Source organism: Phycodurus eques, chromosome 16 (genome assembly GCF_024500275.1).
Source record: "Phycodurus eques isolate BA_2022a chromosome 16, UOR_Pequ_1.1, whole genome shotgun sequence".
Classification (NCBI taxonomy): Eukaryota; Metazoa; Chordata; class Actinopteri; order Syngnathiformes; family Syngnathidae; genus Phycodurus; species Phycodurus eques.
Window position 1 is genome coordinate 18,965,357 of NC_084540.1, and position 16,190 is coordinate 18,981,546.

The window sequence follows — 16,190 nt, forward strand, 5'->3', positions numbered from 1 at the left end:
TAATGCTGTGTGTTGCATGTGGGAAGTTGAGCTACAGTATATCCACATACGCTACTGTTTTGATCAGAAACAGAAACAGGAGTCCAGAACATTCTACAAGAGACTCTCCCATCACCCCCAAAAAACAATTAAACGTTAATTTGATCGTATTTTTCTGCAAAAGAGTGACCATTAGCGAGAAGGACGCGTGAGCTGGAGGGTTAAAGTGATTTGGGAAGGAGCACGTTTATTCGATGTGCAGATAGCTGAACAACAATCCAATTAGAGGCCTGTTAGCTTTTTAAACAGTGATGTCGGTGGACAGGAGTGGAACAAGGAAACCTGCTCCCGCTAAAGAGTGATTGGACGCTGTATGGGTAAAATCTCATCGAGGCGAATTGAGACTGCGAGCATTAGTCACCAAAGTGTTCGCATATGCTGCGGGTTTGTCTCACTCGTTTTTGGACGGCCCGTCATTTATCCAAAGCCACTTCCAGCCAGCGAGGAGAGCGGAGGAGATGAAACATTTCCCAGCGTCAACACTGCATAAGTGATGGAGGAAGCGGCAGGCGCTTATCAGTCAAAAGTATCTTCCAGTCCACTTGCAATATCCGCCCAGCCCTCCCTCGCTGCTGCACGGTATTGATATTAGACTGACAAGAGTTGTGATCACTTGCGTCGATGCGTCCGCGTGTCGGCCTGCCGGGGTCTCGCCTTGGTATGAGTGGCGCGTATGTTGTGCCTGTCATGTATGCGCGGCCACTAGCACGCTTGCGGGATCAGGTCAACTGCTACATCCCTTATTGATGGAGCCCTTGAGTGTAAATACATCGGAAGTGGCTCGGCTGGCCATGTGTTATTGACTGTAACACACGGTGCATACCTGCTGCTACTGAGCGGGGGAGGGGCCACGAGGGTCCCATTCGAGAATAATGGCGAGAGTGTGGATATTTCGAGAGGCTGTGGGCAATGATCCATCTCTGACAGCACCCGCGCATTTTGGCTCTCCATGCTACGCTTTCTGGCCACAGGTAAATTTGAAAACATAGATACATATAAGTGTGTATTATTGTAACACACGATATACGGTTCTCGCTTATGCTTAATACCCAGAAACATGAAACGTTTTTGTGAAAACTCATGTACATTTTTGATTGGCTGTTACTGTTTTGAATCAAAGCAAAACCTAGTGAAATGAAAACTAGTGCCCAAACCCTGCACAGTGCGGGACTGTTGAGTCAGTTTCGGCTGCGTCGCTTGGAGTCCGATGGGCCTTAAATAATCAGGATCAAAATTCTAAAAAATAATTTATATAAATATCAACAAATTTTTTCGCATTTAAGAGTTAAATTTTTTTTTTTTTTAAACATGAGATTTTTTTGTAATCCAGATAAAGTGGGACAAAATACAAAAATAATATATACGATAACAAAAAAAAAAAATATTGATTAATATACTCCACATTTTAAATCCTTTCTTTTTCGGTTAATGGAACATCAACAGTTCGTCTTGTTTTCTTGGGTAATTCAGATCAAGCGAATTAACAAAAATAAATAAATACGTGCTTTCATTGGAGCAACAGCACACTTAGTTAGGTCACATCCAAACTTTAATTCAGTCAAATAATGGTAATTCGTATATCGTAAATTCACGTTTAAAAATATTGATTGATGTGTGCTATAATGAACAAGCTATGTACTGCAACTTCATAAAAAAATGTTAATCTTAATTCAAAAGAAAATACAAAATAACAGTGGTGACTTGCAATTTATAAACAAAATTACACAAAAACTAAAATAATTTGTAATGTACCGCTGGATAAAAGCATCCTTTGGACCCTTAAAAGGCTCTAGGGTGAATCAAAATACTTTGTACCTCACTTTCATTACTTTTCTTAATTTGTAATTTTTCCTATGCTTTTATTAACATTACATTTTTATTCCACACTTTTTTTGTGAATAATATATGGGCCTCAGTGACAAGTGGGTAAGTCTATGATGGTGCCGAGCCTAATTACCACTGTAAGGCCTTGACCGAGGTTGTTCTCTTAGTTGCATAATAAAATTGTTTCAACATTCAAGTACTGGTTGTAGGAATTGCTATAGCATGTGTACAAAAATGTAGTAAAAATCCTACTACGCATGTCATCAAGAAAACACATTTAGCAAAACAAAATGGCTGTTCTGTATGCGCATGTAAAGACAACTGCAGGTTACACCATGTCAGTGTGACGCAAGTAGGTACATGTAAAATGTATGCCGAGCTCCTTTGCTGCCTTCCTTCATCACTCTCACTTCCTCATTTCCATCAACTTTTTTTTTAATCATCCTTCCTCGTGACTGCGCTCGGCTTTGTCATCGTCACTGACTTGCCCCCCTGCCCTCTACCACGTTTATTTCCTGCTGTTTATTCTCATGCCATCTTCTTGAAACTTTGAGGAAAGGTCTTCAAAGTGAACGATTGATATATAATATTTACAGTTTTAATGTTTTAGGCTAGGAAAGCATTTAATTAACCACAAAAAAAAAACAATTACAGCATTCTCTCAAAATCCCGTGCTATGATGAATTATACGTGACATGAACATGAAAAGAAATTCGCAATGGACAGTGATATCGAGAGGGAATTTTAATTCAGGCGGCACGGTGGACGACTGCTTAGAGTGTCAGCCTCACAGTTCTGAGGACCCGGGTTCAATCCCCGGCCCCGCCTGTGTGGAGTTTGCATGTTCTCCCCGTGCCTGCGTGGGTTTTCTCCGGGCATGCTGGTTTCCTCCCACATCCCAAAAACATGCATTAATTGGAGACTCTAAATTGCCCGTAGGCATGACTGTGAGTGCGAATGGTTGTTTGTTTCTATGTGCCCTGCGATTGGCTGACAACCAGTTCAGGGTGTACCCCGCCTCTTGCCCGATGACAGCTGGGATAGGCTCCAGTACGCCCGCGACCCTAGTGAGGAGAAGCGGCTCAGAAAATGGATGGATGGATTTTAATTCATTTAAAACTTGAACATTTATTTGATATATCAGTAAAGTGAGTTAGGAGCTTGGTCACCAAACGAATTAAACTCGTAAGTCAAGGTGCCACTGTACCACGAAACCCGACAGACTTAAAATTAGGAGCATCCATTCAAAGATTCCGCTCCCTCACTACATGCCTCAACGACGTCATCCAGCCAGAGCGCTGAACAGCTCAAATGAGAATCTTAAATGTTTCATTTTTAGTCGCGTGTTGCGTGATTGCCAACTCAGCTGCTCTCAATTCAGCCTCCTGAGCAAAGAGATGTCCTGCTGCACGAGGGTCTGACCTTTTCCACACAAAGGACACGACTCGTCCACGCTGGGCTGACACTTGTTCCCGTGTACACTGTACATACCACTCACAATGATGAAAAAATAATAAAGACTTACCGTAAGTCACGCATCTGCTATACATGGTTCGAATTTGGTAGGAATCGGACAAAAGTTTATTTTTGGAGGACCACTGGAAATGAACATAACGTGTTTGCTTCAATAAAAAACTGTAAAGGGGCAGGCATGGGTTCTTTTTATGTTAATTTTATATTCCTAAGTGAAACTGGCTCTCATCTTGTGGAAGATGTGTTATTAAGAGTTTGCTTTTATCATGTCGTTTAACACAATGACGAAGATTCTAACTTTCTGTGATTTAGCATCACCCATCTGTCTACTGTACGTGATTGAAATTTCATAGCAACCAGACAAAATAAATAACATTTGCATTTGAAGGATCCCTGGAAATTGCCTAAATTATCCTAAAATTGCTGACTTCTTGAATGGATGTGCACTTTTTGAGACTTTTTTGTGGGTCTACTCATGACAGACATTCCTACCCAATTTCATTTTACAAAGAAATACTGCCTTTAGGGGCAGAATTTTAAAACAAATAAATCTAGAGGGCACTACATCGCAAAATGGCCACTTCAAACTATAAATTTTCCTTTTCCTGTGTCTTTTCAGGCGTGGCTTCTCGAGACTTTTTTTGTGGGTCTACTCATGATAGACATTCCTACCGAATTTCATTTTGTTAGGTAAAACTGGCTTGGAGTGGCTAAATCTTTTGGGGGTTGCGGGGGTTACACCTTCCACCCCTACCAAACATAGGTACATACATATAACATATTTTCACAAGGATAATTACACCTGGAAATTTAAATCCGTTTTTGCATATGGGAAAGCCCTTAAAAGCCAATCAAAGCCAAATCCAGTCTTGTAATGTGTGCAATCTGTGCAATGTCAAAGGTTAAGTGGTATCTGATCCCAGATGTCCCGGGTTAGCGAAGGTGAAAGATCAGATGGCTTTCGCCTAATCGGTGGGTGCTCTGCGTGGGCTTCACACTTTTCAAGTGTCAAAGCAGTCTGTTTGAGAACAGGATTACACCAAAACTATTCCAGCCATTTCTGTGGCACTTTGAATTTGTGTGGGGCATTTTGGTGCTGATCTGGATTTTTTTTTTTTTAAATAATTGATTGTATTTTGTTTGTTGACATTGGTGTTATTTTCCAAAACATCCACTCTGAGAACCAGTTTTCGAATATTTAGGTTTCCACCCATATTAATGGGATTAGGCCATACAAAATAGTTTTGGAATTTAGCATCGCCCATCTAGCTAGGACACCTGGTTCTGACAGAGGCTAAATTGATTATGTTTTATTAACATTTCACTGGGACCTGACAAGTGAATTTGAAGTGTTGTGTTCGACTATCTTGTTCAGGTTCCTGCAGCTTGTCTAAAAACAAAACGGCTGGATCCCTGAGTTCGTAACAGCTGACACAACACCTCTGTACACGCACACACACACACAAACACACACACACACACACACACATACACAGAGATTGTTCACTTTATGATAAACAAAAAATGATTTGCAGTCATGAGCAGAAAGCTGGTGGTGCAAAAACCTGGAACACATCACTCCCTCCCGACCACCCGCACCCCTCCTCCCACCACTCCCTAATCCGCCAAAGCCCAAACACATCCATCCATCCATTTTCTCTACCGCTTATCCTCACTATGGTCCCGGGCTGCTGGAGCCTATCCCAGCTATCTTCGGGCGGCAGGCGGGGTTCACCCTGAACCGGTCGCCAGCCAATCACAGGGCACATAGAAACAAACAACCATTTGCACTCACATTCACACCTACGGGCCATCTAGAGTCTTCAATCAACCCACCACGCATGTTTTTGTGATGTGGGAGGAAACCGGAGTGCCCGGAGAAAACCCATGCAGGCACTAGGAGAACATGCAAACTCCTCACAGACGGGGCCGGAATTTGAACCCCGGTCCCGAGAACTGTGAGGCAGATGTGCTAACCAGTTGTGCACCGTGCTGGCGCCTAAAGACATATTTAATATATTCTCAAGGCTGCCTAAAGCCTTTCTGCTGACCAGTCGGACGCTCGTATGGATAAGAACACGCATGCATAGAAGACAGTACAGTACAGGACATGGTGATGCTAAGCACACGCTGATCAGAACGAAGATCAGTGGAATGTTTCAGCGACATGCCTGCGCATGTTACCTGCTGCATAGAGGCACCCTGGTATGAGGGGCCGTCATGGACATAAATCAGGATTATCTCTCACTCAAACACTACTGAAATCCTCTCACACATACTACTGAAACGCTTTCACCACACACTAATGAAACACACTCACACTTGCACTTGCACTACTGTATTTTTCAGTATATTAAATAAAAAGCATTTTACTATAAAATGCGAGCGCACACCAGTATATTAGATTAGAGCATTTCAATACGAGTGTGAGAGGATTTCAGTTGTCTGGGTAAGAGTGTTTTAGTAGTGCATGTGAGAGTGTTTCAGGAGTGGTTGGGAGAGCATTTAAGTAGTGTGTGAGTAAAATTAATTTCAGTAGTGTGTTATAGTGTTTCGGTAACATGTGACAGGATTTCAGTTGTGTGTGAGAGCGCTAGGTGGTGTGTGTGAGAGTTTCAGAACTGTGAGTGAGAGCATTTCAGTTGTCTGTGTGACAACATTTCAGTAGTGTGCATGAAGGGATTTAAGTTGTGGATGTGAGAGAGTTTAGGTAGTGTGTGAAAGATTTTTAGAAGCGTGTGTGAGAACATTTCAGTGGAGTGTAAGAGAGGACTTTATTTGTTTGTGCGAGAGGATTCCAGTTTTGTGTGAGAGCGTTTCAGTAGTGTGTGTGTTTGTGTGTGTGAAGTGTGAGTGTGAGAGTTTTTCAGTGCCGTGCCGATGAGAGAACATTTCAGTTGTGTGAGTGATTTAAGTACCTGTGAGAGCCTTTCAGTTGTGTCTGAGATGATTTCAGGTGTGCATGTGAGAGCATTTGAGAAGTGTGTGGGAGAGTGTTTCAGTTTCGCATAAGAGAACATTTTAGTAGTGTGTGTGAGAGAGAGAGAGAGAGAGAGAGAGAGAGAGAGAGAGAGAGAGCGAGAGTGTGTTTCAGTTGTGTGGAAGAGAAGTCCTGAATTAAGTCCACGATACCCTGGAGCGAGATGCGTACGCACACACACAAACACACAGACACAGACACAGACACACACACACACACACAGATGAAAGAGTGTGTACTTTCAAAAGCTAACCAGGCGCACAGAGGTCCTAACATCTGTGCAAGATTTGGGAAGGGCTGCATGTATTCAAACTGGGAAGAGCAAAGGAGTTCTGCTAAACCTCACCGCACGTACGGTATGTGAGGTTAACTTTGGTTCCGGCCCGCTGACACCAGCTTGAGAATGGATCATCATTTCGGCTTCAACCCCAAGCGAGTACGGTACCGCCATAAAAAAAACAAATGCACGCCAAAGAAATTAATAAATTGAAGACTACCGGATTTCCTCAGATAGAGGTTATAATTCATTAACACAGAGTACAAGGCCTTCCTTTGAAGCGAGAACTGTTTGTTCCGAGATAGTGAACTTGAACTGTCCGCATGGTGAACAATCAGCCACAGATACCTAGCAGCCAGTTAAATACATCACAGTGCTCTGACACCATATAACTATCATACAATTATGTCCCGCGATGGATAGGAGCAATCTTAGTGGACATTAAGTAGGTGCTATTAGCTTGGTGGCCATTACATGGCCTTGTTGCTAAACAGTATCTTTTCTGTCCACGTTTTGATCCTCTTGCCAAAATGTCAAATACAGTGAAGCGCTGCATATTTGCGGTTCGGCATTTGTGAATTCGCACATTCGCTGATTATTCGGGGAATCTATTATCCGTTATTCCAATAATAAGCAATAAATAAGCAATACAAGTATTACTTTGTTGTCATCTGGTGAAATCTTGGTGTTGTTTAATTTATTAATAGTGTTTTTTCCTGCCTGCATTTTATCCTTGGTGGGTAATTCATTTAGAAATGGCAATGCCGTTAGGTGCAGGAATAATGACATTTGAAGGAAATGTTGGGGCATATTCCTGTTAGCCCCACGCAACTAAGACAAATGGCGCCATCTGTGAATTCCTGGCAAGGTTTATACACAACGAGTCGCGGGTTGACCGATTTTTTTACAGCTATTGGTGACGCCAGCTCTGGTCTGGCTCTGTTTCGACTGAGGAACTGATTTGCATGGATTCTGCTCCAAGACTTAAAAGCGGAGCAGCCGCAACTAAAAAGAACTGTGGGCCCTAAAAGTGGAAATGATGCGACGCAGTGTGTTACGGGGCGACAATGAAAGATTCAGTGGGGAGGAGCGCAGCTGCCTGCAAACCTCATCCGCTTCACACAAGCTGTCACTGTCAGTATTTCCGACGAAGAAGATCACTTCTTCCAAAAGACGACTTCTAGATTGCTTTTAAATCATTCCCGGGGTTTTTAACGGCAACGCGTAGAGGAGGCAGTTCCAGGCGTGAAGCACTCTTCGGTTGTTGAGCTTTTATAATCTAGCACGAGCCCTTGGCACACTCGAAGAAATCCATTAAGCGAGAACAATCAAGTCCAGCGTACAGCAAGCAAATGTTGCCATCTCTTTTTTCATGGATGCAGCTATCTGGTAGCATAAATACGTATAAAAGCAGTGTGTCAAGCTGTCACACTAATGCTAATTGCATATCTAAAAAGTACTTGAAATAATTGTATTATTAGCATTACTCAACAGATGATAATGCTATTACTTTCCTCTGTGTTGAAATATTGGACTTTGTTGTCAGCTCATGGCACAAACAACCCCACTAATACCCGCCTCAAAGCACGTATTTATCTCAAAGACGTATTCACTCACCTTTCACATTCAAAGAGAATTATATTACCTCGTTCTCATTATTCCTAAATGTGACAACAACTAAATTTGCATCGCAAAAAGCAGGTGAACATATACTTTTCATTGGACTTTTAATCGTCCGTCCGGAGAAAAAGTGCTCAATTAGGGACAGATTGCATGGTATCTGGGTATCTATGATATGCTGTAATTCATTGACCGGTGCTATAGTCATCAATTCATTTACTATATTGCTTTGGCGAAACATAAATTGTGAGGCCTACTCAATGTTACTTACACAAAACCACCACGCCGGACTGGAACGGAGGAGGACGTGGAGACATAACAGAGGAGGCTCTGTTTATAACATGAAGGCTGAATTATTCATTGATACCTACTGAAACTCAAGTGTTACACATTGTGGCAAGAGTGTGAGAAAATGCCGGTATTTATTCCTTGATCCAGTCTAAATGCACTGAATTACTGAGTTAGTGATACTAGGTGTAGATCACTACTGTATCGATTTGTTGATTTGCAATCATTCAAGGCTCATCGTGAAATTCAATTAATTGATCGACTGGTAATTGATTCAGGAAAAATTAAGAACGGATTAGTTTGCTCAACGAAAATGGCTACAACAAAATATGTTTTGTTTAAACAAGGAATTTATGTTAAATTTGTAAAAGGGCCAGAATAAATACATTGGTTGTGTCTCTATATGTGCCCTGCGATTGATCGGGCACCTGTCCAGGTTGTGGTCCACCTTTCACCAAAAGTCAGCTGGAATAGGCTTCAGCTTCCCGTGACCCAAACAGTATTAGAGTTATTGAAAATGGATGAATGATGGATAGAGCTCATTAAATAAGGTACATTTGGGAAATAACAAGCCTTAGTCAAGATTTCACAGTGCTTTTTTTGCATTTGATCAACTAACATCTTTTAATTCCGCTGCAAGGGGTTTGATCCATGCGAGTTGTTTCGTCTCTGGTCACAGGTCGTTGGCTTTAATGTACAGTTACTTTTCCACACAGTCTCTCACTGCTCGATAAAAGGAAAAAAAAAGAGAAGAAAAGCCACTGAAAGTAATCGCCGTATGTTTGGAGAGCAGTAAAAACAAGCCGCAGAGAAGCCAGATGGAACGGCAGACTGTCGTCTTCATTCATCAGAACCTTGTTCGTCCTGTCCGCAGCGCACACAAACATCTTGAGTGGATAAATCTGCACAGAAATCATCTCTGACAACGTCCTGTCAATGGCGGAAATACTGTGACAGTGAAGGCTATTCCAACATCATCTTCTAATCAAAACAAAGTGCTCATCACTTTCTTCCATCATCAGAGCAGATTGGCGGTGTCCATTCGAACCTCTCTTTGACCGAGCCGCAAGTTGACACCTGAGCAATTAGTTCTATATCAAGTCATGATCCTCGGAGGGAATAAAAGAAGAGGAAGGATTAAGGTTTGGCAATCCAATGACGCCAACTAAGTATAGCCACGCTTGAGGGCACGACAGAATATTTAACTGTGTTGTGTCCAGGCAATTTGCAAAGAATGCCAAACAAAAAATAGGTCGCCGAGTCGCCAAATTCCCACGATCTAATGATTTAACCATGATTTAGTTCACTAAATCAGTGATCCGCAAACGCTGTGCCACAGCAAAATAGTGTCAGAGATCATCAGGTGTGGTGCAAGAAATGATCCAATTTTACGTTATTGGTTCAGAAATTAGTGTTTTAGATCTGTATGTGTCCTTCTTCAATTTGACCATTTTTGCAGGATCTATCAAAAGTAATGTCGACATCCCACACTAATCTGTGAATGAAGTCCAGGATTGCATTTGGGACACACTGAGCTATTCCCAGAGAGTTGTTTGACCTTCACCAAATTTTGGGGTAAGAGACATGTGCATCAAACGTTGCTTTGAGAGAATGGGGCCGCGATCCAGCGAGTTGAAGCGTTTGAAAATCTACATTCCACTTCCTTCGCAGCCCCCTCTGCAAAATGGCATTCGCGTGTTTTCCAAAAATATTACAGCGCTCACTGTGGGATGCCGTTGCAGCTGGAGAAATAAAACTATTGCTCACATATTTCCGTGCAGGTTCCATTAGTTTAAATTAAAATTCAGGTGAAGAGCTCATTTTCCCTAGTGTAGCCTGTGATAGAGGCAGTGATGCGTAGAGCGACGCGCTTTCCAATTCTCATCACCATCATCGTCTGATATGATTATCCTATATTAATCAGAGTTACTGGGTTAGGATTGGACTGAAGTCATGCTGTAGGGACACGGTGCTGAGCTAGCCTTCTACCCTGGTATCAGACAGGTTTTAAGAGATGCACAATGTTCTAAAGCCAGTCATACTGAAACCAAATTAATGGAACATTGTTTACCACTCACCAAATGATGATCAAATCATCACATTCTGACTGATATTGCAAAAGGATCTGTGTTTTTCTGACAAATCCTAACCCTGGGATTTCATTCTAACCGTAACACAACTACTACCTTTAACCCTAATCTGAAACGTAAACAAATATCCTGAACACTCACTCTAACCACTAATCCTAACCAAAAACCGAACCCATAACCCGCAAGCCTAACCTGAACCCTTAGCTCAAATACAGAGAATGGACCTTGAAGGGACAGATACCAAATCCTACTGTTCCCCCATTTCTGAAACCGACCTATGAGGGCAATCCATGTGTCCTTTTGACCTGATTCACTCTGTCAGTCCCCTTACTAAGCATCCAAGTATGCTCTTGAAATGATGAGTGCGCACATTTTTGCTCCAGCCCATTAGTGTTCATGAGGCTGAAGCATGAGTTGTATCCAATTCCCCGCAAGGAAAGCTGGCTGGCAGATACGACCTCAGATGGGGAAAGATGATAACCGTGAGATCTTTATCGATCGTTTATTCCTAATGGAGTGAGGCTGCATTGCATCACTTCTTCCATCTCTTTGGAGCAGGGGAACTGTGGGAATTCTGGCTTTAGCCATGAGGAAGAAGAAGGGAAGCAAAATAGGACACAGGCATCTGATGCTTTTTGGTCATTCTGAGGGCAAGGCTGTCATCACTAAATTAGTAGTTTGTCGGCGTGCTGGAACGTGCTCGTAATCAGTCGCCTGAAGCCAGACTGGAGTCGCCCTTGCAGCTGTCCACTGTTGGGATTACATAACGGGGCCGCATCGCAGCCCACGCCGCAGCCTCTCTCCACAGTGACGGCAAAGTCAGACGGACGCTCGAGTGGGCACACGCTAACGCTCCGCTCTTTGCTATGATTTGCATGTCACGGGCCAGGTAATGAGGTCATCGCTCATTGGCGTCACTCCCGCCGAAAAAACGTCAGGCCTTCACCTCAACCGAACCTGCACTCAAACACACGTGCAAGTTGGCACAAAACGACATCAATCTAATCACGGACGCAATTTTACATCATATTTGATGGTCTATGCCGTAGTTTAGGTTTACAGCAAGCTATTTTTTTAAATGTTTTTTTTTTTTCTATTTTCATGGAGCATATCCCAATTATGCCACTTGAGAGCAAAAAAAAAAAAAAAAAAAAAAAAAAAAAACATCATAATTGTGCCACTTGTACCATGCAGCCTGAAACCAGCTTTATACGTCAAGTCCTAAAGGTTACCTCTGCATATTTTATTAGATGTATCCGTGGTGTGTAAATGTGTTCCACAGATGAATTTGTACATGAATACTTAATAGTAGTCACATTCAGAATGCAAAACCTGATTGAGAATTTTAGCGTAAAGATGAAATGTTTTCACAGCGTTTGGAGAGAAGATCGGGATGGAGGGAATGAGCAGAACTCGGCATTGAGATTGCAGTGAGTTGGCGACATTCGAGCAGTAGCAGCACGTTGCGCAAGCTGAGGTTTTTGCCCAAGCTTGTTTGTTTGAGGGCGCCAGTGCTGTCGCCACGGGAATCCAACAATGGGCCTATCAAAGAAGTGAGTGTCAGGTGCTGCTGAACAAGATCTGATCAGACTGAATGTGTGCACGCAGCTCTCCGCAGTGGGCAAGAATAGAAGGACGGCGCTGCACTTTTAGAGGTACAATAGCTCGTCACTGCGGTGTTCACCTCACAGATTCTATTATAATACGATTGATACTTTTTGGTTTGGGAACATACTTGCACCCAGACCCTGTGGAAGAGGTAAAGAGTTACTTTGGAGTACTACCCTGAGACACACAGACAAAGGTGAATAAAATGCTATACGCTAGTTTCATTAAGAATAACAGAAAAAGCTACAGATAAATATTAGATACAAAACAAGCAACTCGTTATCAGTTAAATACCAAACTAAAAGGGTGGTTCTTGAGCCTCCCTTTGAAAATATCAATCTTCTCTGCGGCACTGACGTCCTCCGGTAGGCTGTTCCGCCGACGAGGGCCGTAGACTTGTAACGACGCCTCGCCGTGCGTCGGTATTATAACCAGAACATTTGTTACAGACAACAAATTATACAATAAATTCCTGTGTTTTGTTTCCTCCTATTTACTGTGACCAAAGTGAAAAAGATCATCACAACAACAAAGTACTGCATGTGCTCGTCTATGAATAGCAATCACTTAAAAAACAGCCCATTCAGAGGAACGAACTCACAGTACTAATGAAGAAGCTCTCAGCACATAGAGCTTTATAGGACTAAACTTTTTTTTTAATGAGTCTAAATTGTAACGGCCAATAATACTTGGATTTTACTCATTACAAATAATCAAACTGTGATGACTTGGAAAACAGTTTCCTAAGAGTACGTTGCATACTAGATTGCAGTGTTTGCCAAACTTTATTGGGCCAAGGCACTCTTTTACTGAAGAGAGAAAAATCTCACGGCACAACACCAAACCAAAAAATTGTCACAAACAATATACAGGTACTGTATACACTGAAATAATGATGATCTTGACGCTATTTACTCACCAATGTTCTCATCGAGTGTGAAATCTGGGCCTCTCTCTCTCTCTCTCTCTCTCTCTCTCTCTCTCTCTCTCTCTCTCTCTCTCTCTCTCTCTGGTACCTTCACTTACGAGTTTAATTCGTTCAGCAATCAAGCTCGTACCTCAACTACTTGCATATCAAATACAATTTTCCCCATTGAAATCAATTGAATTGCCATTAATCCATTCCAGCCCAGGAAAAAAAATAGATTTTTTTTTTTTTTTTTTTTTTTTTTACTAAAGATTTTTACGAAAGATTTTCTTCTATCCAGTTAATATACTTAAGGAAAACACACACAGGGATCTTAAATAATAATGTTCATACCAACTGAGTGAAACTGGATCATTTCCTCTGGCCAATAACACGATTCACAAACGATTGTAATTTTTGATTTACCTTGTTGTAATAAATTCAACTCATAAGTGTCTGTTATGGCAATATATACATGATGTTTTGCTAAATTTGGGTTCAAATTTGGTTCTTGAGCTGGAAAAAAAGTGAGGGAACCCCTCCTCTCAGGACCTTCTGATGTGTATACGCTGTTTGTGTAAAAACAGAGTTCTTAAGGACTTGATTCGTGGCTTGTTTTTCTTGTTGTGGAGCTCTTGCCATCAATGATGCAATGGTCTTCACTTGTGCAGAATGTCTCATGAATGCATAGTGTGAGTGGCCAACTTCTCAGCCGATTTACTCAAAGTTGGGTATTCGTTCTCAGAGGTGGGTCGTGACAAGCTACATTTACTCTGTTAGATGTATTCTTTTTGGATCAATTCTTCTTGTCATAGTATCTTTAAAGCGATTTGCTTTTTACTTTCAGCATTTTTGTTCAGAAGAAACACTTTTACTCTGTGAAATTGGGCTAGATTCTGCTTGTATTTTTTTCCAACAGTATTTATTTATTGCTTGTGTGATCTAGTTCCAATAGGTACAGTACTTGAGAAACATACAAGAGACTGTCTCGGTCTGTGTTAGCAAAATATAAGGCTCTCTGGAATAAAAGCAGCAGGTCAACCACAGCACATGAATGCCAATCGCATTTGGTCCGATCCACTCGGACTTGTTTGAGCTCTCTCTTCCTCGTAGTAGAAAGGGTTTGCGCGTTCAAAAGGAGCATGGAGAAAGAAAAGAAAAGAAAACGATCCACAATGTATGCGCAGCGCTGAAGATAAAGATGTAAGTTGGCAGACGTTTTTGAGTCATAAAAGAGATGTCAGTGGGTGAATCTACCTGTCAAAGTTCAATATAATCAAATTAGAGGTGCCACAATTAATCGATTAATCGACAACTAATCGATTATCAAATTATTCAGCAACTACTTTGAAAAACGATTCAAAGTTTAGAGAAATTGTTTAACTTGAAATTGTCCAAATCCTCGGAATTTGAGCCTCTCATCAGTAAATATTCTCCGATTTCTGTTGTCCTCCGTGAAACAAACAATGATCACGTTTGCCTATTTTCTGACGTTACATACCAAACCAGTTAACTGAATCCTAATCAATTTATGTTCATTTTCTGCACTGTCAGTATGAAATAATGTCCTGTTTTGAAATAAATGGATGGAATGGAGATTTAAAAATAATGCATCCGATTCGTCGATGAATTGACAGATTATTTGATGATCAAAATAATTGCTAGTTGTAGCCCGAAATCAGATTATATACAGTATTATATAATGAAATATATTTAACTATAGAGAGCCTACTGTGCTGCTTCACATGTGTAAACAAAGTTGATTTAAGAGCACTTTCTTCAATTTGAATTTGAAAGCCCGATTGTATAGTTTTGTATATTTGTCATTACTATTTAGAAAATAAAATCAGAAGTGACTCACAGTTACTCTTGAGTACTTTTTGACTTTTTTTTTTTTTTTTTTTTCGCCGTATACTTAAGCGATTATTTGGGGGGACTACTTTTTACTTTCGATTGAATGATATGATTGCGAAGTATACGGTCGTCTTACTTGAGTACAATTTGTGGCTAGTGCAGCCAGCTCGGTTTATTCTGGAGCTGGGATCGCGCACATCATGGCCAAAGGGTGCGATGTAGGTGTCACCTTGAGACAACATTTGAGCCCACCAACCTTCATGATGCCGCAAGGTGTGTTCGCTCCTCCCTGGCTCCTCTCCGTGGACGGCTCCCGGCTGCGAGCGCCTACCGTCGGGCTGCGAGCGCCTACCGTCGGGCTGCTGTGCTCCAGGTACCGGCCGTTGCTGTACACTCGCTGGGTTGCGAAGCCCCGGGCGGCGCCGGCCGACACTTCCAAGTAGGGCCGGGTGCCGCCGCCGCCGCCGCCGCCGCCGCCTCCTCCTCCTCCTCCTCCTCCTCCTCCTCCTCCTCCGCCGCCGTCGAGGGAGGCTTGCGTCGGCCGGCTCAAGTCCAGAAAATGTCCAGACGCCTCGGAAGAAGTGTGGAGCCCCGCCATGGTTCACACAAGCACCTCCGCGGTGTCACGGCAGCGGCCCATTTGGGGTTTTAATCCCCACACACACACACGCACACACACAAAAGGGCGATTCGGACTTCGCGAAGGAGCCCGGAACAGGCGGCCGGCCGGCCGGTGCGCCGCTTTCTCCTCACTCCGCGCCGCGTCAAACCCGCAACTCGAAAGCCGTCCGCAGGTTTCCGAGCCTTCGAGCTGAGCTACGTCCGCTTGTGCTCGTTCCGAAACGGGACCGCACACGCGCGCACGCTGGCGCGTGCATCCGCGGGACAAATTCAAGACGGCGCGGGCACGAGCGCGACGTGTGCACGGTGCCGCTCGTGCCCGACGTGCGCGCGCAATGTGCTCACCACGCAAAGTGAAGCAGCTCCAGTGGGAAGTAACTCTACTGATTTTTGGGATATCGGTACTATATACGTACTGTATTATTTATTTGTATTTTTCCAGAGGTGAAAAAAAGTACTTAAACTCTGTATTTATGCAGTTGTACAAAAGTGTACTTTTGTAGATTTTTCAGGTATCAGTACTGTGAGTCTGAATTTATTTTTCGAGAGGTAAAGGGGAAAAAAGTACTCACACTTTGTACGAGAGTAGAGGTACAGATACTTGTGGAG

The 16,190-nt window shown here is 42.6% G+C and overlaps 1 protein-coding gene across 1 annotated transcript in view; it reads right to left on the reverse strand.

Moving 5' to 3' along the window:
• Window positions 1-15,877, reverse strand: part of plcl5 (phospholipase C like 5) — a 56,576-nt gene extending 40,699 nt beyond the window's left edge. The window contains exon 1 of the mRNA XM_061701605.1: window positions 15,217-15,877. Coding sequence (XP_061557589.1) covers window positions 15,217-15,558 — 342 coding nt within the window. The 5' untranslated portion in view covers window positions 15,559-15,877. The remainder of the gene's footprint in view (window positions 1-15,216) is intronic.
• Window positions 15,878-16,190: the final 313 nt, after the last annotated feature.